The 25,948-nt window shown below is 39.8% G+C and overlaps 1 protein-coding gene across 1 annotated transcript in view; it reads left to right on the forward strand.

The window, feature by feature from the left end:
* LOC106092668 (rho GTPase-activating protein 92B) overlaps positions 1–16,481 on the forward strand; it is a 42,099-nt gene extending 25,618 nt beyond the window's left edge. The window contains exons 4-5 of the mRNA XM_013259575.2: positions 6,511–7,471; positions 12,950–16,481. Of these exons, the coding sequence (XP_013115029.2) occupies positions 6,511–7,471; positions 12,950–14,082 (2,094 nt within the window). The 3' untranslated portion in view covers positions 14,083–16,481. The remainder of the gene's footprint in view (positions 1–6,510; positions 7,472–12,949) is intronic.
* The last annotated feature ends 9,467 nt before the right edge of the window (positions 16,482–25,948 follow it).

Genomic DNA, 25,948 nt, shown 5'->3' on the forward strand with positions numbered 1-25,948 from the left:
TTCATTTGAGCTCCATTTTTTCATAGTCGGCAAACATTACCGTTTTGGGGAGTGTTTTGATGGCTTGGCTTTGAAAATATATATCAGATTCGCGTTCTACTCTAAAATACCTTTTATTTGAGCCTCATATTACAATGGTCAGCAAATACTTCTTATTCGGGTGGTGTTATGGCGGTGGGGTGGCCCCATATATGCTTTTCCCGTATATTGATATCAGATTCGTGTTTTACGTCCAAAGACCCCCCCCCCCCCTAGTTACCCATTCCGAAATTTGAGTGCCAAACTTTTGTTTGTAGGTTAATATATGAGAGCACACAAAACTTCGCTTAAATCGCACCACCCATCTCCGAGATCTGGCGTTTCTGAAAATTAGGGTAAGGGGGAGGGTTTTTTTTAGGGCTGGGGGACCCCCCAAACATTTTGGGCGAAATTTGTATACCAAGTTCATGCTCTACTCTTAAATACCTTTCATTTGATACCCATATTGTCCTAATCGGTAAACATGTCCGTCCGGTTGGGTTTTAGGATGGGGCGTCCCCCCAGGTTATTTGACCCAAAAATTGTACCATAAGATGGCATACAAATTCCACTTAAATCTCCGAGATCTGGCGTGTTTGAAAATTTGGGTGTGGGGGAGTGTCCGCCCCCACCTTCAGATATCAAAAATAGTAGTACCCCTCACCGGGGGCCCAAACTCTACCATCTGTGAAAATTTCATGAAAATCGGTTCAGCCGTTTTTGAGTCTATACGGAACAGACAAACAAAGCGCAACAATTTCATTTTTATATAATAGATACCAATAAAGGATATGCGTATATCCTATGAGACTTTGGTAATTATGTCAAGAAAATAACGTAATCGTAGAATAAATGAGAATATATTAGATGTGTCATCTTCAATGCGGCACAGGCTAGCCTTTCTTAGGATCCGGCTGAGCAATAAACACTAGGTGAATTCCTTGCCGTGCGGTCTACCAGACCACAACACCATATATCATTATCGGTCTGATAATCGTAATAAACTCGTACACCCAGTGCATGATGCACTGTTTAAGTTAAATTAAATCTTCATCCTAAATCTCGCATCTGGTGCCAAACATCTAAATCTTCTCTTCAGTAATCTTCTTAAGACTATATAACACATTGTTATGATTAGAATTCCTCATTGCAAATTAAATTTTATTGCCCATTTGGATCATTTCTGAAGGATTCTTGTTTTTTCCCCTCAACAATTTAATGTCATTCACTTTAAGAAGAGATAACATAATTTATTCCATTTCATTGTGACTTAATTGAATTATATTCACACTGGGTATCTACTGAGAGCCCAGAAAATGTGTGGCATTTCGCTTTTATTGAATCAAAGTGTCGGTTGCCAAAACCTCCCATAGCAAAGAGATGGTGGTGCTTCTCAACCTATTCAAATTTGCTAACGTGAATTTGTCATAAAAATGGGTGTTAGCATATCACACACATTGAGGCAAGAGTTGGCGCATCTCCAATTCGTATGGACTCAAATTTCCAGCTATAGTTTCAGCAGCCCCATTTACACATTGGTTTTATGGCGATAATAATTGGCTCGTGCCACTCGTGCTAGCATGAAAATATAAACAAAAAGAGATAAACGGAAAAAGAATGCACTCAGAAATATCGAAGAGAGATTGGAAAAACGTTTTTAGCATGTTATCTAATAACTATTTAAAAGAGGTCAGCTTTCGTTACTCTGGAGGACATGAGCTAATATTCTAAAATAAGAAATTCTATAATGAATTATGAGGTGTTTGGAAATTGGTAGTTGTTATGTCTTTTCATTTGGAAATACCTTGAGAAGGGGAAGAAAGGATAGTTTTAGTACACTTTCCCTAACGAAAGGGTAGTTTTGGTAAGATTTACCTAAGGAAATGGTAGGTTTTGTACTCTTTTCCCAAGGAAAGGGTTGGTTTATACCCCTTTCCCAAGGGAAGGGTAGGTTAAGTACACTTTTTCCTAGGAAAGTGTAGGTTTACTATACTTTTCCCAAGAAAAGAGTAGCTAAGTACCCTTTTCCCAAGGAAAGGGTAGGTAAAATACCCATTGTCCAAAGACAGGGTAGGTTAAGTATCCTTTTACCAAAGAAAGGTTAGTTTACTACCCTTTTTCCAAGGAAATCGTAGCTTCAGTACTCCTTTCCCGAAGAAAGTGTAGGTTTAGCCCTCTTTCCCAAGAAAAGGGTAGGTGGAGTACACTTTTCTCAAGGAAAGGATAGGTTTACTATCTTTTCTCAACCAAAGGGTGGCTTTAGTACCCTTATTCCAAGGAAAGGGCAGGTTGAGTACCCTCTACCCAAAAAAAGATTAAGTTTAGAACCCTTTTCTCCAAAAAGGGGAAGGTCTAGTTCCCTTTTCCCAAGAAAAGGGTAGGTTTACTACCTTTTCACAAAAAAATGACAGTTTTAGTACCCTTTTCCCAAGGAAAGTGTAAGTTTAGCACTCCTTCCTAAGAAAAGGATAGGTTGAGTTCCCTTTTCCCAAGAAAAGGTTAGGTTTACTACCTTTTTCCAACCAAAGGGTAGGCTTAGCACCCTTTTCCCAAAGCAAGGGTAGGTTTAGTTCCCTTTTCACAATAAAAGTGTAGGTTTGAAACCCTTGTCGCAAGGAAAGGATAGGTTTAGTACCATTTTACCAAAGAAAGGGAAGGTTTAGTTAGCTTTTCTCAAGAAAAGGGTAGGTTTACCACCTTTTCCCCAAAAAATGGTAGGTTTAGTACCCTTTACCCAAGGAAAGTGTGAATTTAGTACTCTTTGAAAGGGTAGGTTGATTACCCTTTTCCTAAGGAGAGGCAAGGTTCGGAACCCTTCTCCCAAGGAAAGAGTAGGTTAACTACATTTTCCCAAGAACATGGTAGGTCTAGTACCCCTTTTCCAAGGAAAGGTTTAGTACTCTTTTCCCAAAGAAAGGGTAGAATTAGTTGCCTTTTCCCGAGGAAACGGTAGGTTTGGAACCCCTTTCCTAAGGAAAGCGTAGGTTAACTACCTTTTCCCAAGATATGGGTAGGTTAAGTACCCTTTACCCAAGAACAGGGTAGGTTTAGTACCCTTTTCCCAGGAACAGGGTAGGTTTGGTCCCGTTTGCCCAAGGAAAGGGTAGGTTAAGTACCCATCTCCCAAAGAAATGGAAGGTTTTTTACCCTTTTCCCAAAGAAAGGGAAAGTTTGGAACACTTTTTCCAAGGAATGTGTAGGTTAACCATCTTTCCCAACGGAAAGGGTAGTTTTAGTACCCTTTTCTAAAAAAAATTATAGGTTTATTACCTTTTTCCCAAGAAAAATTTAGTTTTGGAATCCTTTTCCCAAGCAAAGGGTTGTTTAAGTACTTTTTCCCAAAGCAAGGGGTAGTTTTAGTACCCTTTCCCTTAGGGAAGGATAGTGTTAGTACCCTTTCCCTAAGGAAAGGATAGTTTTAATACCCTTTCCCTAAGAAAAGGGTAGTTTTAGTATCCATTCCCTAAAGAAAGGGTATTTTTAGTACCCTTTCCCTAAGGTATTGCTAGTTTCAGTACCCGTTCCCTAAGGAATGTCTAGTTTTAGTAACTTTTCCTTAAAGAAAGGATATTTTTAGTACACTTTCCTTTTGGAAAGCGTAGTTTTAGTACCCCTTTACCTAAGTAATGTGTAATTTTACGTAAGGAAAGGGTAGTTCTAGTACACATGGACGTCTATTCCGCAGAAAGAAAAAGGAAATGGAAAGACGTGAATGTGAGCGAATTGAGATGTACAGGAGTCAGAATGAAGTCCGGAAATTCTACCAAAAAATTAAACATCAAACCGATGGCTTTGGTGCAGGCACATCCTCCTGCAGAGACAAAGAAGGAAATCTGGTAACTGACACAGATAAGATGCTGAGGATATGGAAAGAACATTTTACCCAACTGCTAGTGTCCGACGTTGGCGGGGAAGAGGATACCGCAGAACCAATCCAAGTAGCAGTGACCCGACTAAAGAACAACAAGGCAGCAGGAGCCGACGGGTTACCCGCTGAACTATTTAAGACCGGAGGCGACACGCTGATAAGGCGTATGTATCAGCTTATCTGCGCAATCTGGCTAGAAAAACGCATACCCGATGATTGGAACCTCAGCATACTATGTCCCGTACACAAGAAAGGAGACAAGACGGAATGTGCCAACTACAGAGGAATAAGTCTCCTGCCCATCGCATACAAGATACTCTCGAGCGTACTGTGTGAAAGATTGAAACCTAAAGTCAGTGAGATAATTGGGCCCTATCAATGCGGCTTTAGACCTGGTAAATCCACCCTAGACCAGATATTCACACTGCGCCAAATCCTGGAAAAGACCCGAGAAGGACAAATCAACACCTACCATCTCTTCGTTGACTACAAAGCCGCCTTCGATACTCCTTTACGTTCAAAAGTATTTCAAGCCATGTGTGAGTTTACAAGGAGACAGCCTATCGTGTGATCTCTTTAACATCCTGCTGGAGAAGATTGTACGAGATGCAGATGTGAATAGATATGGCACACTAATCACAAAAGAACACATGCTACTCGCTTATGCCGACGACATCGATATCATAGGTCGGTCACCGGAAGTAGTAACTGCAGCCTTTGAAAGAATCGAAAGAGAGTCAGTGAAAATGGGTCTGGCTGTAAATGGAGATAAGACGAAATGGATGGTTTCAGCTCCCAAAAAGCCTTGCACAACCGAGCAGATAAAGAAAATGGAGAAAGTTGCATCAAAATACAACGGCTGCGTTGGCTAGATCATGTTGTCAGAATGGATGAAGAAGCTCCAGCAAATAAGTCTTTTGAAGGCAAACACGGTGGTACACGCAAACCGGGAAGACCAAGAGGCCGATGGAAAGATCAAGTTGTGGGAGACACCTCGAAACTTGGTGTCAGAGATTTTAGAATGAGCGCAGAAGATCGAGGCGCTTGGAACGCTATTCTACGTTCGGCTAGTGGAACAAATATTCTGTCGTAGCCAATTAAAGTAAAAGTAAGTAAGTAAAGTTCTAGTACACTTTCCCTAAGGAAAGGATAGCCTTATTACCCTTGCCCTAAGGAAAGGGTAGTTCTAGTACCCTTTCGCTGAGGAACGGGTATTTTTAGTAGGGGAGTTTTAGTACCCTTTCCCTAAGGAAAGGGCGGTTTTCGTACTCTTTCTCCAACGAAAGGGTAGTTTTAGTACCCTTTTCCCAAGGAAGTGTAGTGTTGGTACCATTTTCCCAAGGAAAGAGTAGTATTAGTACCCAAGGGAAGAGTAGTTTTAGCACTCTTTCCCTGCGGAAAGAGTAGTTTCCCTAAGAAAGGGTAATTTAAGTACCCTTTCCCTAAAGAAAGGGTAGTTTTAGTACCCTTTCCTTATAGGAAGGGTACTTTTAGAACCTTTCTCTAAGGAAAGTGTACTTTTAGTACCTTTTTCCTGAAGAAGGAGTAGTTTAAGTACCCTTTCCCTAAGGAAAAGTGTAGTGTTGGTACCCTTTCCCCAAAGAAAGGGCAGTTTGTGTTGCCTTTCCCTAAGGAAAGGGCAGCTTTAGTAGACTTTCCCCAAGAAAAGGGTAGTTTTAGTACTCTTTTCTCTAAAAAGTGATAGGTTTAGTATCATTTCTCAATGAAAGAGTGAGTTTAGTTTTTGGAAGATGGAATTTTAGTTTTATGTATTTTCTAGAGAAAAAAAACGCAGATTTAGGAAAGTGTAGTGTTAGCCTAAGGAAAGGGTAATTTTTGTACCCTTTCCCTGGGGGAGATTAATTTTAGTGCCCTTTTCTGTTAAAAAGGATAATTGATGTACTCATTTCTTTCAATTATGATAATTGGTATACCCTTTTCAATCAGTAGTGACAATTTATGTACCTTTTCTGTAAAAGGGGGTAATACCTTTTCTTCTAGAAAAGGGTGAGTTTTGAACACTTTCCTCTGTTTCAGGGTACTTTTGGCTCACTAATCCTCTATTGAAGGGTAATTTTGGAAACCATTTCTCTGGTAAAGAGTGTTCTTGGTACCCATTCCCCTAGTAAAGGGTATTTTTAGCACTCGTTCCTCTGGGTAGTTTTGATTTTTTGTCCTCCAGAAATGGTTTGGATTTTTGGGTGCTCCAAGAAGTTTCGGCAGTATATTTTACTAATTATTGAGCTCATAACTTCTGATTGCATAAAAGACGATTGCCTTTGGATCTATATATTGAGTTTAAAAATAAGAAACAACAATAACAACCACAACAAATACAATATATGTGTAGACAGTCAGTCACTCAGTCATTGTTTAGTTATGAGTCAAGTGCTAAATTCTTTTTTTTTAAAGGGTTCTCTTTATACACACTCACTGACTTACAATAAAATTGTATTGTTGCTATTGTTGTACAATAACAGTTTTACAAACAAAATAATAATCGAACACTGATAACAATAAGCGGCAATAATAGCAACAACAACACCAACGACATTCAACTAAACAAGTTTATTGATTTTTGTTTGTATTGATTTTTTCCCCTCACATTTCATCTTCACTTGCAGGCCTCCAAACGTTTGGACGAACCTCAGGCCAAAATCAACAACATAAAAGACCAACAGGAACAGTGTGAGGTGAAATTGGAGAAGGAACGTGATATGTGGGCTGCTCAAATGTTCGAACTCATTGCCAAAGAAGATGTCATAGTCCACTGCATCAGGGACTATGTGATCAACCAAAAAAACTACCACGAGCGTGCTTTGCGAAAGGTCGACTCTTCGTTGGCCAACATCCAGGAGATTATAGAGTCAACGGTAAAGTCGAGGTTTGGCACCTGCCTAACGGAACACCTGGCCTCCACAAATCGTGAGATATCCTACATCATTGAGTTGTGCGTCTGCTGTCTGGTGGAGAATGGCCTCCACGAAGAGGGTCTGTTGCGGGTGGGTTGTGCCAGCACCAAACTGAGACGCATGAAACATGCCCTGGAGGCTCAACATGTCAAGACCCCCCTGACCACAGACTACCAGGATCCCCATGTCATTGGCTCCATACTCAAGTTGTATTTGCGCGAACTACCAGAGCCCCTGCTGACCTACAGATGCTATGATGATTTTATAAAAATCGTCGAGTGTCATTCGGAGCAAGAACGCAAATCCGCCATTAAAGCCACTCTGGCCAAACTGCCCAAGGCGAATTATGACAATTTGCGCTATTTAACCAAATTCCTGTGGCTGGTCACGCAAAACGTGGAATACAACAAAATGAGTTCGCACAATTTGGCCATAGTGATGTCGCCAAATATGCTGTGGCCACGCAAAGACGAAAACAATCCCGACGACTACATGGGCCAGGTGAACAGTTCGTCCGCCGTCAATATCATAGTGGACTTGCTAATCAACCATTGGGAGTTTTTCTTTGAGGGCGATGTCGATTTCTTTGTCACCCTACAAAGGGGCAAACTCTATGTTGAGGACAAGAGCAAATCGAATTCCTCCAATGAGAATTTGGATCGTCACGATGGAGGTGAGCTTGAATTCAAATGTTTTCTCCCCAAATACGCTTTTATAATAATTTCCCTATCTGAAAGGTTATATGTGGCACCGCAACGTTTAATTTTTTCATATTTCACCGTTCGTTGTGGGTTCTGTGGTCTGGTCATTGTTTTCATAAGGATAAGGAGATGTAACACACTAATGTTGTATATAATTTTGGTATTTTTTTTCTATGTTTCACTTTTGTAATCTAATTAAATGACCCTCTTTATAATTCCCAAAATTCTCATTTACATGCACATTTTTTTTTTTAAAAACCATCTCACAATCATGGGGTTTTATTTATTATTTTAAGGAAACATTTAATTCAATATGGGAGGGGCTATACTAACTAAGTCATTTCGTTGGTAACATCTTGAAATATTGTTGGCCTTTTGCTTTGTTAAGTATATCTGCATTTGACCGCGATGGCGTATTAAGCTGACCTAGCACTGCACTGCTGTCTACCGCCTGAAAATTTTGTACAAATACTTTCGGCCAGAAGTTTAGTCTTTCGCTTTGTAGTATAACCATGGCCAAAATATGTATAATTGAGACTGGTTTAAGACTGCTCCCGTAATCTTACCCATAAAAATGACGTGAATGCTAATTTCAATCAACCACTTAACTACTGCAATCTGACCAATAAATGTTGTAATCCACCACATCAGCGAGAATATCCCCTTGCTATCAGCTTATACGCTATTATGATTAAATCCTCTTTATGGTCATATATCTCTAAAAAAAATTGATTTAAAATTAACTTGCGGTCATCTTAAGTATACAAGATTTAATAAAAATGTAATTCGATTTTATTAAGTTCTGATTGCAAATTTTCCCATAAATATTCTACCGAAAAACAGGGGCTATCTTCTTACATACCAATGAATGCTGCCCGATTCAAGTTAAAGCGCAATGATAAGAGGCCTCCTTTATAGCTAAGTCCGAACGGCGTGACGCAGTGCGGCACCTCTTTGGGGATATGTTTTTACATGGCTTCTATGCATGGCATAGTACCTCACAAATGTCGCCAGCTTTAGGAGGGGATAACAATCGTTGAAAATTTTTTCTGATTTTCTAGTCAGGATTCGAACTTATGCGTTGCGCTACGTTGGCCTCTAGCTAGCTGATTGCGCCATCTGTTATATTTAAAAATCTTGAATCACCGCAATTTAAGTGTGTTGCGTTTTTTTATGAAAGGGTAGTTTTTGTACACTTTTCTTTTTTTATGAAAGGGTAGTTTTTGTACACTTTTTTTATGAAAGGGTAGTTTAGTATACTTTCCCTTGGGAAAGTGTGGATTTAGTACACTTTCCTTTGGGAAGTACTAGTTTTAGTACACTTTTCTGGTAGCAGGTAGTTTTAGTACACTTTTCTGGTAGCAGGTAGTTTTAGTACACTTTTCTGGTAGCAGGTAGTTTTAGTACACTCTTCTTAGAAAAGAGTAGTTTAAGTATACTTTCCTGTGGGAAAGGGTAGTTTGAGTAAACTTTTCTGTAGAAAAGGGTAGATTAAGTACACTTTCCTTTAAGAAAGTTGTGGGAGTTTTAGTACACTTTCCTGTGGGATAGGGTAGTTTTAGTACAGTTTCCTTTGGAAAGTACTAGTTTTAGTACACTTTTCTGGTAGCAGGTAGTTTTAGTACACTTTTCTGGTAGCAGGTAGTTTTAGTACACTTTTCTGGTAGCAGGTAGTTTTAGTACACTCTTCTTAGAAAAGGGTAGTTTAAGTATACTTTCCTGTGGGAAAGGGTAGTTTGAGTAAACTTTTCTGTAGAAAAGGGTAGATTAAGTACACTTTCCTTTAAGAAAGTTGTGGGAGTTTTAGTACACTTTCCTGTGGGATAGGGTAGTTTTAGTACATATATCCTAAGGAAGAGTATTTTTTGTACAAAGGATAGTTTTAGTACCCTGTTCTATGAGAAAGTGTAGTTTTTGTACCCCAACTCTAAGGAAAGGGTAGTTTTTGTACCCCAACTCTAAGGAAAGGGTAGTTTTAGTACCCTAATCCTAATGGTAGATTTTACTCTTTCCTTTGGGAAAGGGTAGTTAAAGTACACTTTTCTTCGGAAAGAGTAGTTTAATTACACTTTCCTGTAGGAAGGGTAGTGTTAGTACACTGTTCTTGGGAAAGGGTAGCTTTTGTACACTTTCCTGTGGGAAGGGTAGTTTTAGTACACTAATCTTGGGAAAGGTGCAGTTATTGTCCGATGTTACCGATATTTGGGACGGTAAGTTAAGTTGGGCCCCTCGACATCTTTCTGCAATATGGCCCAGATCGGTCCAGATTTGGTTAAAGCTGCCATATAGACCGATCTCTCGATTTAAAGTCTTGGTGCAATAAAAGCCGCATTTATTATCCGATTTTGCTGAAATTTGGGACAGTGAGTTGTCTTGTCGGCCCTTCAACATTCTTCTTCAATATGGCTTAAATTGGCCCCGAATTGGATATAGCTGGCATATAGACCGATCTCTCGATTTAAGGTTTTGGGCCCATAAAAGGCGCAAGTCATATTTCGCCGAAATTTGGGACAGTGAATTGTGTAAGTCCCTTCGACATCCCTCTTCAATATGGTTTAGATTGGCCCCGAATTGGATATAGCTGGCATATAGACCGATCTCTCGATTTAAGGTTTTGGGCCCAAAAAAGGCGCATTTATTGACAGATTTCGCCGAAATTTGGGACAGTGAATTGTGTTAGTCCCTTCGACATCCCTCTTCAATTTGGTTCGCATAAGCGGTTCATATTTGGATATAGCTGCCATATAGATCGATCTCTCGATTTAAGGTCGTGGCACCACAAAACGCACATTTGTTATACGATTTCGCTGAAATTTAACACAGTGACTTATGTTAGGCTTTTCGACATCCGTGTGGCATATGGTTCAGATCGGTCTATATTTGGATATGGCTGCCAAAAAGACCAATATTTTGTTCTACAAAATTGAACAATGACTTATACTTATTAGACCACTCAATGTCTGTGTTGAATTTGGTCCAAATCGGACCGTATTTCGATATAGCTGCTATGAGGACATAAATTATGCATTTTTTTACCGGATTATAATAAAAGGTAGTTAAGATATATGCCCGAGGTGGTGGGTTTCCAAAGTTCCGCCTGGCCTGTTGTAGTTTAAACACCCTTTCTTTGGGAAAGGATAGTTTTATTACCTTTTACTTTGGAAATGAGTAGATTTTGTATCATTTACTTTGGGAAGGGTAGTTTAAGTACCCTTTTTTGGAAAGGGATAGTTTTAGTACCCCTTCCTTTGCAAAAAGGTAGTTTTAGTACCCTTTTCTATGAAAAAGGTTAGTTTTAGTACCCTTTCCTATGAAAAAGGTTGGTTTAAGTACCCTTTCCTATGAAAAAGGTTAGTTTTAGTACCCTTTACTTTGGAAAAGGTTAGTTTAAGTACCCTTTTTTGGAAATGGATAGTTTTAGTACCCCTTCCTTTGCAAAAGGGTAGTTTTTGTACCTTTTCCTATGAAAAAGGTTAGTTTTAGTACCCTTTCCTTTGCAAAAGGGTAGTTTTAGTACCCTTTCCTATAGAAAATGACCCTTTGAGTATCCTTTACTTTGGGAAAGGGTAGTTTTAGTACCCTTTACTTTGGGAAACGGTGGTTATACTCCCCTTTCCTATGGGAGAGGGTGGTTTTCTCTCCTTATCGTTGGGGAATGGGTGGTTTTACTTTACCCTTTTCTTAGGAAATTGTAGTTTTAGTACTCTTTCCTTTGGGAAGGCTAGTTTTGGTACCCTTTCCTTTAGGAAAGCCAGTTTTGGTACCCTTTCCTTTGGGAAGGCTAGTTTTGGTACACTTTCTTTTGGGAAAGGATACAGTAGTATACTTGACCCTAAGGTTTGTAACCTTTTCTTAAGAAAAGGGTAGAGTAGTTTAGGTACCTTTCACCTAAAATGAAGGTAGTTTTAGAATCCTTGTCCTAAGAAAAGAGTAGTTTAGGTTCCTTTTTCTCTAAGAAGATGGGTAGTTCGGGTATATTTTCCTTAGGAAGGTTTTAGTTTAAGAACTCCTGCCATAAGGAAATGGTTGTTTTTGATCCCTTACCCTAAGGAAAGAGTTGTTTTAGTACTCTTTAAGAACCCTTTCCCTAAGAAAATGGTATACCATTTACCTAAAAAGAGGACTGTTTTAGAATCCTTGCCCTAAGAAAAGTGTAGTATATGTACCTTTTTCTCTAAGAAGATGGGTAGTTCGGGTATATTTTCCTTAGGAAGGTTTTAGTTTAAGAACTCCTGCCATAAGGAAATGGTTGTTTTTGATCCCTTACCCTAAGGAAGGAATTGTTTAGTACTTTTAACCTTAGGAAACGGGCGTTTTATTTATAGGTGAGGTTGCAGCGGGATCAGGTTGGCCTTTGGTTAATAACTCGCCTTGTCATATCGAGCATCATAGGTACTCATTATTTATGCAAGACCCGGTGCCGCCCGTCATGAGACTCCTGTCATGAGACTCTCCGAACGATAGCGCTGATGGTCCGCGACTGCAATTGAAGCTACTCCGTATAGAGCATTCCACTATCCGCAAACTGCGGATGCGACCGGTAGCTCACAGCTAAGCTTCTCGTGTTCAGATTGGAGTTCAAAATTCCAGCCCCTGCTGGGCGCATCCAAGGTTTGCGGATAGTGGAATCCATACGGAGAAGCTGCAATTGTAGTTGCGGACAACCAGCAATATTGAATGGAGAGTCTTAGTGAGAGTTTCGTGAGGGACCAGCTCTTGCTTAAATATTGCGTGTCTATGACACTCGATATGACAAGGCGAGTTATTGGCGCCTCTAAATAACCATTGGCTATGACGTTTTCGCGGCGATCGATCCTATGAACCTAACGAGCTTGTCGAGGATCGTTTGTTTGATTGCAGTTTACGTAGAAGAAAAGCTTTACACGACATTTTCTTCAGTTTTATTCAATATCAGTGTTTGGAGCGTTCAGCAATTAAGTAAATTGTAAAAACATATGCAATTTTATACCGAAATGGAAATTTCTACAACAAATTTGGTTGTTGGCAACTCAACAGAAGTTGGGTAGCAATCCATAATTGACCTATTAGTACCCTTTAATTAGGGGAAGAGTAGTTTTAGTAGATGTGAGGTGAAATACCAGGCATATTCGGCAAAATATTATGTTGTTGTTGGGATAGCAGTGTGTTATACACTGAGGCGGCAGCCCTTGCCGATGAAGAACTCCATTGGGTCAATCCGGTACCGGCTGCCGTGGGATTGAAAATATTATGTTGAAATCCATTGTCTCATCTCGAATAGGAGTTAGAATGTTCGAGATTTGTGAAATTAGCAAAATTTTTTCTCATTAGCTTGGTGGAACAAACGTTCTGTGAGAGCCAACTAAGTAAGTAGCCTCCTATACAACTAGATCAAGTGCATTCAAATGGCTTCCAAGTTTTATACCCTTCTATAATATGTGATTAACTTTCTATTTTCCAATTATTTTCAGATGTTGCTGAAAGTCCCCGCTATGGCACCATACGTCGCCAGAAGGCATGTGCACCCTCGCCACCAATGAAATTGCAAAATGTGATGGTGAGCTCTGATCCCAATGGATCATCGATGCAGGAGACAAGCAAAAATAATGGCGAATTACAGCATAACAATCACCAAAGAGCTAAAGAATTGTTTCCCACAAGCAACAATGATAATAATTCAGGAACTATGACTAATGCCCCATCCTCGTTGAACAACAATAATAATGGCCATACAGAAAGGCCTGAAATTCCTCCACCACCCAAACAACTGCAATTGCAACAGCTTCAGCTTCAGGATAGTAATACTTCAAATGCAAATAACATAACAGGCACACATCAGCAGCAAAACCACCAAAATGGGGCTCCACCTCCACTTTCGGCAAAACCCGTACCCATGACACGTACACAATTCTTTGGTCTTGATAATCTGCCATCGCCGGTGGCCGATCGCAAAAGTAACGATAGCGTCAACTCGATGACATTCAAACCAGATCTCCCGCAAAAGCCAAAAATTCCCAAAAGACCCATGGTCTTGGGCCTAAACACTTTGACAACGACCAATCGAAGCAGTGATGAGGAGTCCGGCGGACCCATATCAAGCCACACACAACAGACCTCATCATCGACGAACAATACGAATGGCACATTGAGGGGCAACAAAACTGCCGAACAATTGGTGCAGGAACATTGTGATAATGTAACGGCTTTACAGGCCAACATTGGCAGTAGCAATACCTCCATACCCTCAGCCATACAAAAAGAGGCAAATTATAATAGTCAAAGCAACAACGAAGTGAATGCCAATCCAAATCCCAGCCCTGCATTATTTGCCCCACCTCCACCGATGGTGGTGCAAAAAATGACAGCAACGTCCCAAAATTCCAATCCCAATTCCCTGCATGCAACAAACACTCAAGTTACTCCAACAGCGACAGGCGCAACATTGTCTGTCCATAACGAGAACAACAAGTCGATGGCTGAGGCAGCAACGCCACGGCTAATGACGCCCACCACACCTGTATCACCCAATATGATAATGACTCCCAAAAGACCTACTGTGCCTGCCCCTCCTCCGCCTGTTAATGTTAAGAAACAAGTAGAGTAATTATGGTCCCTATAAGAATTATGTGATCACCCCACCCTTTGTGTGTATTTTTTTTTTTTGGTTTTTATTACTATTTTTGAAATAAGTATTTTTTTTTTTAAATTTTAATGTTTGATTTGTTTAATGTTTTATGTTTTTTTTTTATTCTCAAAAACACTTGGAAAAGTATGACATTTTTTTGTGAAAGGATATGATGCAAAACGGACATGGCTAGAATTTGTAGGCCCTTAAGGCAAAGCAATGGTCAAATCTAGAATGAATGACATCTTTTTGATCTTGATTCTGGACTTTTTCCATGCCATATTCTGTGACCATGTATCCCTAAGTATCACGCAGGAAATTCATTTCGATGAAGTTGCAGTGTCACTACCCCTTATTCACTCAATTCACTTTTAGAATTGTTGGCCTATGAAATCGAAGCTTGTCAGCCTGTGCAAGAAATGTCTTCAAGCCTTGCGAACTGTTGGTACCCGGACCAAAGGGATGTGGAGTGATATGGGAAAGGATTCATCAATGATCGCTTCCGCTTTATACCACGCAGTCTCTGATACGGGGTCTTATTCTAAAGGGTTTCTTCAAGTTCCAATGTCCCACTAGTTTGCCAAGGAGGAAAAAATTCCCTTTTTTGTGTGTAAGACCTTCGCGATTTGAGAAGTACCATGATTTATTACTGCAATATGTGATTACTAGTCCCAGAGTGAAAGCATACAAATTTTGAATTTCGCAGCACTTACGTATTCCCCGTACGAAAAGAAAAAAAGGACGGTCGAACTCATTTATCTAGCCTAGACTCTTTTCAATCTCTTGATAAGCTAAAATGGCTGGTGCTGGAAAACTCTCCCTGATTTCCTCATCCCCTACTCATAGACTTTCATACTCAATATCTGCATGCATGTATCATTCATGACTTACTTACTTTGATGACTGTTACAGACCATTTGCTCCTCAAGGCGAGCATAGAAAATATTTCCATGAGCTTCATTTCAAATTCTGATACCCAGTTAAGATACATTTTGTTGTTGTTGTTGTAGCAGTGAGTTGCACACTGAGGCAGCAGCCCTTGCCGAAGAAGGATTCCATCGGGTCAGTCCGATACGTAGAATTGGCTGCCATGGGATTGATCCATTTGGTCTTTCGATCATGCTTGGACAACAATAATGGCTTAGCACGTAAATAAGCTTTGTCTGCTGATGGAGTTACTCCACAAGAGTACCAAGAAGGTAACCCGTCGAAGATTGCAGAGCAACATTCTGGCAGGTCTGCATCCTATTCCGTATGATTTCTCACTAACCGGCGTCGAATTGTCTTACACATAGTCTACAAAATTTCCAGCTACGTTTCGATCGAACATTCATTAGCAGTATATTAAAAACCTCAAATCACATGATGTCACATTGTCTTCCGTTATAAGCATTCACCTAAGCCACTAAGCAGCTTAGTAAACTCTTGGTGTGGAAAATAACCTCGAAAAGTCTATGCAAGAAATTCAGTGCTCCCCATATAATCTCAATTTGTCTTTCATTCTATGCCCCCAAAATCGGTTCAAGTCTGGTATTGTATACACATCAAAGTGATGTTATCTGTTAGCCGCGAAAGGCGAGCATTGGCATATGTAAGCTTTAACGTCTCCTTGTCCTCCCCACATGCACACACGCTGTCATTTGCTGTACCTATTCTACATGCCCTCTATTCCTTACATGTATGACCTGCAATGACAAAAAAGGCATACAAATCTTCTTCTTCGAAGGCCACCGTAGCGCAGAGGTTAGCATGTCCGCCTATGATGCTGAACGTCGGAGTTCGAATCCTGGCGAGAATACCAGAAAAAATTTGCAACGGTTTTTATCCCCTCTCAAGTACTGGGGATATTTGTGAGGTTGTTTGCCTTATAAAAACTTATCCCAAATATGTGGCGCTCTGCGGCAAGACATTCGAACTCGGCTATAAAAAGGAGACACTTTATCATTAAGCTAAAAGCTGATATGTGAGAAGTTTTCGCCTGTTTCTTAATGGAATCATCATGGGCAAATTTGCAATCTTCTTCCTACTTTCCTACTTAGCTTTGTTTATCACGATACGGATTCTGCATGGGATTTTCGCTCTCTTTTAGACCGATTTGGGGCGTCCGGGTAGCCGAGTTGGCAGCGTGCTTGGATTACCAGTGCGGGGGTCGTGGGTTCGATTCTCACCAGTAGCCTTGATCTGTCGCTACAGTGGTATCACAATGAACTTAAAATTGTCTAAGTGAGTCTGTAAAGGACTGCCACTCTTACCTTACCTAACCTAGACCGATTTAAGATTTAACTGTGCTACAAGCTTTGAAGCGGTAGCCCTTGACGATGAAGGAATCCATAGGGTCAATCCGGTACATATAACCTGCTGCCGTAGGATTGGGCAGTCCTTCGGCTCTCACAGCCTAGATGTCAGCCTTTTCGCTTTGGCCCGGCAACCAAATGATGCGGATTGTGTCAAAGTTGGCTTTGCTGTTACACTCCAAGACTGTCCTTGACTTCATTGTAGTTACCCTAGCTAGGTTAGACTAGGTTGAGTGAGGATAAAACCAGACATTAGATGTCCAAGTATCCGCCGAGGCCAAATGTGGATCATTGTGATTCCTCAATAGCTTTTCCCTCTTCCATCTTGGTGGACTTACTGGCTACACCACTGATTGCTGCACAGTTTACCCTCATATAGCACTTTGATGATAGGACAAAAATTACAAAATTCCTGGATATAGTCCTAGGAGTTACTTCCCAATAGCCTTTCCTCCTTCGATCTGGGTAGATTAACTGGCGCCGTCATTGATTGCTGTACCAATTCATCAATGTAACCCATCGTACCACAAGCTTCCTAGAATCAGTCCTTTTAACTCATCCAATGCCTGAAAGAGAAAAACTCAATATCTTATTCCTTCTATGACTTAAGGCCATGACCATTGGCAGAGAAAATTATAACTATCTTCCGCTCCATGACTCTAAACATCAAACATCACCATTTCTAATGGCAATGTTAGAATTCCTATGACTTTCCCTATATGTACCATTTCCATTGATAATAGCGTACCATTTCCATTCGTATGCTCATAACCTGCTGTTGTGTTTCATCTGCTGAACCACGTTTCCTTATAACGCCGGAACCGCAGCCCCTAATAAATATGTGAGAGAGGTGGGTGAATATCTGTTGTCGGGATCGTGGGAAGATTTGTATCCTCTCTCCCAAGCAAATCCGCTTTCTAGTTACCTGTCACAATTTTGTGACTAGGGACCCAACACAAGGTCACGCTGTGGTGCATGTTTAGTTGCTTCTGAGAGTGATGACTTCTATACAATGCTTTAGATCCTATGCTCGCACCCATAAGAGCCTTATGCGCTACCTGACTCTCTTTAAATATGCAAACATCCAACTGGTCCATGTGCCTTGACAGCACTACCTTCGCAGCCTGGCAATCGCAAGCTCTTAAAGCCAATTTACAAATGCAAGTTTGCCCATTAACAGGAACAGGGGAAAACTTCTCACTTATCAATGAGTGCTGTCTGTTTCAATGATTATGGATTATATTTGTAACTTGAGCTCAAATATCATCACTGGTATCAGATCCGAAGGACTGTTGTTGTTGTTGTTGTCTCAGTGTATTGTACACTGAGACGGCAGCCCTTGCCGATGAAGGACTTCATCGGGTCAATCCGGTACGTACAACCGGCTGCCTTGGGATTGCCGAAGGACTGTGCTTTGATCCGGCTGCCGGATACAAGATTTCAAATATAGACGCCTAGATTGTATTTATTTTCGATCCATTCGTGAACAATGTACTACCATATGGTAACACCCGAGTTCCGTCAATTTAAGACCGTACCTCAAAAATTTGTGCAATTTTCCACAAATTGTTACTGAAAGTCATTCACGTATTTTATTTGTCAGCAGAAGAGATAGTGCGTGAGAGTAAGCTAAATTTTGAGAGTTTGCTAATTGAGGTTTTCTACTGGAGGTTTTTTCCCAGCAGCTGTTTAATTCAAATAAATAGCAAAAGAGACTAAAGCCTGTTCTTACTCTCCTGTAAATTTTTACTGCAAAATTCAGCGAACAACGAAACTCATGTATCGTTGTTGTTGTAGTCACATTTGCATATGGGTGTGGCGATCCACATCGAGCTCTAGTAGGAGAGCAAGCTCGTTCCTGTCTACACCAGCATCGCCGCGGGAAAATAAGGGCCATTGGTTATTTAAAGGTGCCAATAACTCGCATAGTCATAGGCAATCAGTATTTATGCAAGAGCCGGTGCTGCCAGGCCTGTTGGAATATCTTGGAATTTGATAGGTTTTTTGTAAAATTTTGGTCGGAAATTTTTTTTGTAGTGGCTATGCCATTTTAGTGGCCATGAATGAAGTGAAATTCCATATATGGGATAAGGAACGTGAGGGCTGGTGGGAATGGCACTCGAATGCCGAGTAGCCTGGTGGCCGGTTGGTCGGGCCGCCTGCAAAGTACCCCAACAACTCTAAACCTTTTTGAGCACGCACCTATATGAGACAGTTCCAGTTCTGTTTTTCTATGCAAGAGCATACATGAGTTTTAACACTCAGACTCACTTAGACATTATAGTGATAGTGATTGTGATACCCCTTCACTGGGCATTAAGTTAGTTCAACTTTTCAATCGAAAAACTATTAACAAAATCGTTAACTACGACTAAGAATAAAATTTGCCATGGATTTAAAATCGAGCTCCCGGTGGTGTTTATATGAGAGCTATATTCACATTTGAAGCGATTTTCACGAAATTAGAAGAGGCTTTCTGATGGGTAGTAAAGAGCCTATGAAAATAGTGGCAACTATGTGCTTATATTCGTATGGGAAAATCAATCGATATGTGCATATGGGAGCTATATCTAAATCTGAACCGATTATTACCAAAGTTCATAGAGTTTAAATTTAGGCTAAACAAGTGAAATGTGGAAAATTTCGTGGTGATTGCATATCAAATGCGACCTCCATATCAATTACAACAAGTAAAAGCGTGCTAAGTTCGGCCGGGCCGAATCTTTTAAACCCTCCACCATGGAACGCATTTGTCGAGTTCTTTTCTCGGTTTCTCTTATTAGGCAAACATATGATAAAAGGAAAAAATTGCTATAATATTAGAGCTATACATCATGTTATAGTCCGATTCGGACCATAATTGAACTAAATGTTGGAGACCATAGTAGAAGTCTTTGGGTACAATTGTATCAGGCTATAGACCGATTCAGATAATTGACATATGTTGAAGGTCTTGAAAGAAGTTGTTGTACAAAATATCAGCCATATCGGATAATAATTGGGACCTCTAGAGGCTCAAGAAGTCAAGATCCCAGATCGGTTTATGTGGCAGCTGTATCGCGTTATGAACCAATTAAAACCGTATTTAGCACAGCTGTTGGAAGCCATAACAAAACACCTCGTGCAAAATTTCAGCCAAATCGTATACGAATTGCGCTCCATAGAGGCTAAAGAAGTCAAGACCCCAGATAGGTTTTTATGACAGCTATATCAGGTTATGAACCGATTTGAACCATACTTAGCATAGTTGTTGAAAGTCATAACAAAACACCTCGTGCAAAATTTCAGTCAAATCGGATAGAAATTGCGCCATCTAGAGGTTGAAGAAGTCAAGACCCTAGTTCGGTTTATATGACAGCTATTATAGGTTATAAACCGATTTGAACCACACTTAACACAGTTGTTGGAAATCATAACAAAACACCTCGTGCAAAATTTCAGTCAAACGGATAGAAATTGCGCCATCTACAGATTGAAGAAGTCAAGACCCCAGTTGGGTTTATATGACAGCTATTACAGGTTATGAACCGATTTGAACCACACTTAAAACAGTTGTTGGAAATCATAACCAAACACCTCGTGCAAAATTTCATTCCAATCGGATAGGAATTGCGCCCTCTAGTGACTCAAGAAGTCAAGATCCAAGATCGGCTTATCTATATCTTAGATTATCTATAGCTTAGCTATATCGAAACATGTACCGATATAGCTCATTTACAATCCCAACCGACCTCCACTTAGAAGAAGTATTCGTGCAAAATTTCAAGCGTCTAGCTTTACTCCTTCGAAAGTTAGCGTGCTTTCGACAGACGGACGGACGGACATGGCTAGATCGACTTAAAATGGCATGACGATCAGGAATATATATATATATATATATATACTTTATGGGGTCTCAGAGAAATATTTCCAGGAGTTACAAACAGAATGATGAAATTAGTATACCCCCATCCTATGGTGGAGGGTATAAAAAAGGTCAGACAGATACACGATATGCAAAGAAAATACAAACAGACAAACATAAGGTCTGTTCACGTACTTTTCTGGTAAATTTTCTCTTTAGCTATTGAACAACTGGTTTTCGTAAAACAACTGTCCGATTCTGCGAACTTCTACTGGGAAAAAAATCCAGTAAAAATTTCTAAGCTCTCAATTAGCAAACTCTCAAAATTGTATTCACTCTCACGAACTCTTCCGCTCTCTTCTGCTGCTAAATAACTATGCTATCGTCGCCAATGACTTTCAGTAACAATTTGTGGAAATTTGTACAAATTTTTGAGTACGCGAACAAACATCTAGTCAAGGATGCTTTAGCTATTTCGTCTGGGCCTAGAGGAAAATTTATGGAGGAAAAGTTGTGGATGGCCATTTTGTTAAAACCCATAAATTCGATTTTGTTTGTTGAACGTTTATAATAAGGAGGCCACCGTAGCGCAGAGGTTAGCATGTCCGCCTATGACGGTGAACGCCTGGGTTCGAATTCTGGTGGTTTTCCCCTCCTAATGCTGGCAATATTTTTGAGGTACGCCGCCATGTAAAACTTCTCTTCAAAGAGGTGTCGCACTGCGGCACTCCGTTCGGACTCGGCTATAAAAAGAGGGCCCCTTATCATTGAGCTACACTACACTCATTGATATGTGAGATGTTTGCTCCTGTTCCTTAGTGGAATGGTTACGGGCAAAATTTCCAATTTGCATTTACGTTTATAATAATCCTTTCAACATTTGAAATTCCAGCTCTTTTCTCAAGTGTTTTTTTTTTGTTTTGTTTTAATTGCTATTTAATTTTCTCTCATACAAAAAGAGTCCTTAAGAGTTTTTAAAACTAGACTTATCTATTTATATACCTAAATTGCTCCCTCCCTGTTTCTGGAACTCTACCCTTCTCCAAAGTTCTGTGTTCTATGTTCCTTTGTTTTATGTAAATAAAATTTTTTTTGATCTAAAAAACAAACTTTACTTAATTTATACATGAAAATTCTTACGCACAATGCAAAACAATTCGAAAATACAGAAAAAAATAATGCTATAAAAAGAAAAGACGAACATCTACTAAACTTCATACATACCTTTATATATATAAAAAAAAATATGAAACTTTTTTTTTATATAACTCATTGGCATTTTGCATGCATTTTTTATTATCTTTTTTCTCTTTTACTATTTTTTAAACAATAAAATAAAAAATACTACATCACAACAACATAAAGAAAAGGAAGAATGTAAAACATTTCTTTTTCAAATCTTATAATGCTTTCTTTAGACTATAACAACTAAACTAAAATAAATCAAGAAATATCAGGAAAACAAGTTTATAATATACAAAAAAAAAAAAAAAACATTTTTAAGTGCTATATTATTTTTTTGTTTATTTTTTTTTCTAATATATTATTATAAACTTCACATGCGTATATTTTTGTAATACATAACAACAACAAAATATCTGCTGTCATAGTCATATCGATAATGAATAAATATTAATTTATAAACATATATTCTCTATACATCTACAATATCATATACATAATAAATTCTATAACTATATAACTAATTAATTAAAAAAAAAAACAATAAATATATATGTATGCTTATATTATATAACATACTCGTCGTATATCCCAAATCCCCATGTGATTGTAATGATATACAAATAAACAATATATAAATATTTAACACTTAGTCTGTAGCTATGTATTAGCAATATTTACTAACTCCGTATTTATATAGAAATACATATATATCACAACCAAAACACCATACACAAAGAGACCTTTGTATGTAACATATTTTTGCTGTATTTTGTGTATTCTTCTGAAAGTTCTGCTTCTATGAGAACAAAAAGTGGTACCATTGGTATTGACCTTACTGACTGTGTTTTTGGTAAACTAAAAAAAAAATAAGCGACAATGTTCCATTGTGCTTTCATCCAAATTGCATTTTTGATTATGTGTATATATATAAAGTTTTTTTTTTAATTATTTTGATTTTTTTAAGTTGATTTATGTAAATGAAATTCCTAGGCGACATCCTGTTGAGTGTCCATTAAAACATATAATAATAAAATTTTATTTGCTTAACAATATTTTAATTTATTTTTAACCATATGAAGACGTTAATATATTGGTTTGCCCAAAAAGTAATTGCGGATTTTCCATATAGTCGGCGTTGACAAATTTTTTCACAGCTTGTGACTCTGTAATTGCATTCTTTCTTTTGTCAGTTATCATCTGTTACTTTTAGCTTGCTTTAGAAAAAAAGTTTAAAAAAAGTATATTTGATTAAAGTTCATTCTAAGTTTTATTAAAAATGCATTTACTTTCTTTTAAAAAATCCGCAATTACTTTTTGGGCAACCCAATACATTGTAAGGCGGCCAAAAAGTCTACCCAAATATATTTCCATTCTAATTGATTACATTTGGATAGGTTGTAGTGGTGATCTGCTATGGTTAGGTTGCAAAATTGCAAATTTTGCTTATGAACATTCGATTAAGGAACAGTGAGTGTAGTCCGATTGAAGTTTAAGCTCAATGATAAGGGGCTTCCTTTTTACAGCCGAGTCCGAACGGCGTGCCGCAGTGCGACACCTCTTTGGAGAGAAGTTTTACATGGCATAGTACCTCACAACTGTTGCCAGCATTAGGAGGGGAAAACCACCGTTAAAAAATGTTTTTTTCTAATGACCTCGCCGGGATTCGAACCCAGGCGTTCAGCTTCATAGGCGGAAATGCTAACCTCAACGCTACGGTGGCCTCCATGGTTAGGTTAGCTTAGGATTAAGCGGCAGTCTGCCATCAGTCTCACTTAAACGTTTTCGTTCATTGTGATACCACACGGACAGAAGTAGAAAAATGCCTTCTAGATCCTGTCGTTGAACCATCCAGATCGCTTTAAAAAGCCCAACAACTGGCGAATGTTCATATACGCTAAATCAGACAAGTTCTCAAAGAAATGAAAGTGAAACTCATACACAACAGATATAGTCTCTTTTTCCTCGACATTCTCACAGAAATCACAAAAATCGTTACTTGCAACCTTGGGTCTGTCAGCATGTTTTCCGATCAGACAGTGACCAGTGTCATGACGGACACAATGACTGAGACGTCCGTTTTAGCCAGCGATAGTAAAGCGGTAGACCTCTTCAAGTCTAGACCAGGCCACATGATCTTGGAATGCCCAGAGCATAGAGCTGGCAAAATATCCATGGTACTATCGATATTTAATTTTTTGGCTAAATATCGTTCTATTTTTTTTCTATCGATATTTTGACAAAGATCCGCCATTGGCAAATTTAAAAAAAAAAAACAATAAATGCGTGCTAAGTTCGGCCGGGCCGAATCTTATATACCCTCCACCATCGATTGCATTTGTCAAGTTCCTTGAATGACTTTTTCAAATAGAAAAACACCAGTCATGGAAAAACATTGCGCCGTCTAGAAGCCCAAGAAGTCTAATCGGGAGATCGGTTTATATGGCGGCTATATCAGGGTATTGACTGATTTAGACCAAACTTGACAAAGTAGTTGGAAATGATGTCAAAATACCACGTGCAAAATTTCAGCCAAATCGGATAAGAATTGCGCCCTCTAAAAGCTATAGAAGTCTAGACCCTGGGTAGGTTTATATGGCAGCTATATCAGGTTATATACCGATTTAGACCATACGTGGAACAGTTGTTGGAAGTCATACCAAAATGACATAGGCAAAATTTCAACCATATTGGATAAGAAGAAGAAGAAGTCTAATCGGGAGATCGGTTTATATGGCGGCTATTTCAGGGTATGGACTGATTAAGAATTGCGCCCTTTAGAAGCTCAAGAAGTCAAGACCAAAGGTCGGTTTATATGGCAGCTATATCAAAACATGGACCGATATGGCCCAATCCCAACCGACCTACACTTAATTCTTTGTGCAAAATTTCAAGCGCCTAGCTTTACTCCTTCGCATGTGAGCTTTCAAGTTTGACGGAGTAGAAAACACGCGCCGAACATTTCTCACATTTGAACTCCTAATGGTGGCTCATCATGTGCTGGTTCAACTACAATTGCAAAAAGGCAGACTCGTGTACTTGCGTGGACTGTCATGTAACCGAAGTCTTTCCTTGAGGGCAAGGGTTTTGGTTTTGTGTCTGGTAAAGTCTGATTTACCCTGGCTGCGGATCACATGAAGACTTGTCGGGAAACGCAAGGAGCTGTGCTGGGTTCCGGTCATCAAGGGGTGATGGGAAACGAAGTGACTGAAGAGATGACTAGGTATGGGTTGCGTAAGCACTCGGAGAGTGCAACGTCTATGGTGGACCCACCTCTGTATTGGCTGACTCGGCTTGGGCTGGAGTTGTGGGCTGCAGGATTGCCAAGACCCTGTGGCCAAGGTTCTTCGGAACAAGGACTTCAATTGTTCTTGAGCTGGGAAAGCGTAACCTTGGATTGCTGTTGGGGCAAGCTGATTGGCCACTGCGGTTGCCAGGCGAGTTTTCTATAACCTAACCTAGCCTAGTGGACTGCTATGGAGATAAAGTGCAACATAAGGACCATGCAACAGGTACAGATAACATGTCTTGACATAAGCGGACCGGTGAGGACCAATCCCACTAAGGCACTGGAGACCATTCTAGATATCCGACCCATTGACATACAGATTATGTGTGAGGCAGCCACTGCGAGGCTTGAGGCGATGGGAGAATGGGTTGAGTATGGGAGCAGCTCATACCATCGCGGTACAATCGAGGCGACGATAGGAGACCTGGAAGGAAGGGAAAAGATTTCCGATCGGATACCCGAGACACTTGAAGTCGAGTGCGAGGTACTGCTGCCAGCGACACAGTTTTGCATTGACGGAACCCTAGTATTGCCTTCTGGAAGATCATGTTACACGGATGGATCAAAGCTAAAGGACAGAGTGGGCCTGGCGATCTACATTGAGAACCCAGGGACTAAGATCTGCTTCAGACTGCCTGACCATAATACGTTGCTGCAAGTGGTATGGTGCTAACGCGAGGACGTTGAGTGTGAACATCTTTACGGACAGTAAAATTGCTATAAGCGCAATAACAACCAGGACGGTAAGGTCACGGACAGTCTTGCAGTGTAAGAAGGAGATTAACGTCTACTCTGAGGAAGGCAAAATCCGTATCGTTTGGGTGCGAACCATAACGGAGTAAGGAAAAATGAAAGGACAAAAGATTTGTCGGTGAAGGCCAGAAAACTGCTGTCAATAAACTTGGATAACCCGAAGCCTTTCGGGTCAACGCCGTCCGAGTTAGGGGCGTCGGCGACAAATGCGCAATCAACCCTATGGAACAGCGAAACGGTCGGTAGGACGGCGAAAATCCTATGGGGGGATCCAGATTGTGAGACGACGAGGCTATTACTGAAAGGAAGTAAGAAGGAGGTCAGTATAGCTTTTAGGCTATTACTGAAAGGAAGTAAGAAGGAGGTCAGTATAGCTTTTGGTATGATAACGGGACACATAGGACTACGAGCTTATTTATGTAAAATCGGTGCGGCAAGTGATAGCATGTGTAGGTCATGCGGGGAAGATGACAAGACGTTGCA

This window comes from Stomoxys calcitrans, chromosome 2 (assembly GCF_963082655.1).
Source record: "Stomoxys calcitrans chromosome 2, idStoCalc2.1, whole genome shotgun sequence".
Classification (NCBI taxonomy): Eukaryota; Metazoa; Arthropoda; class Insecta; order Diptera; family Muscidae; genus Stomoxys; species Stomoxys calcitrans.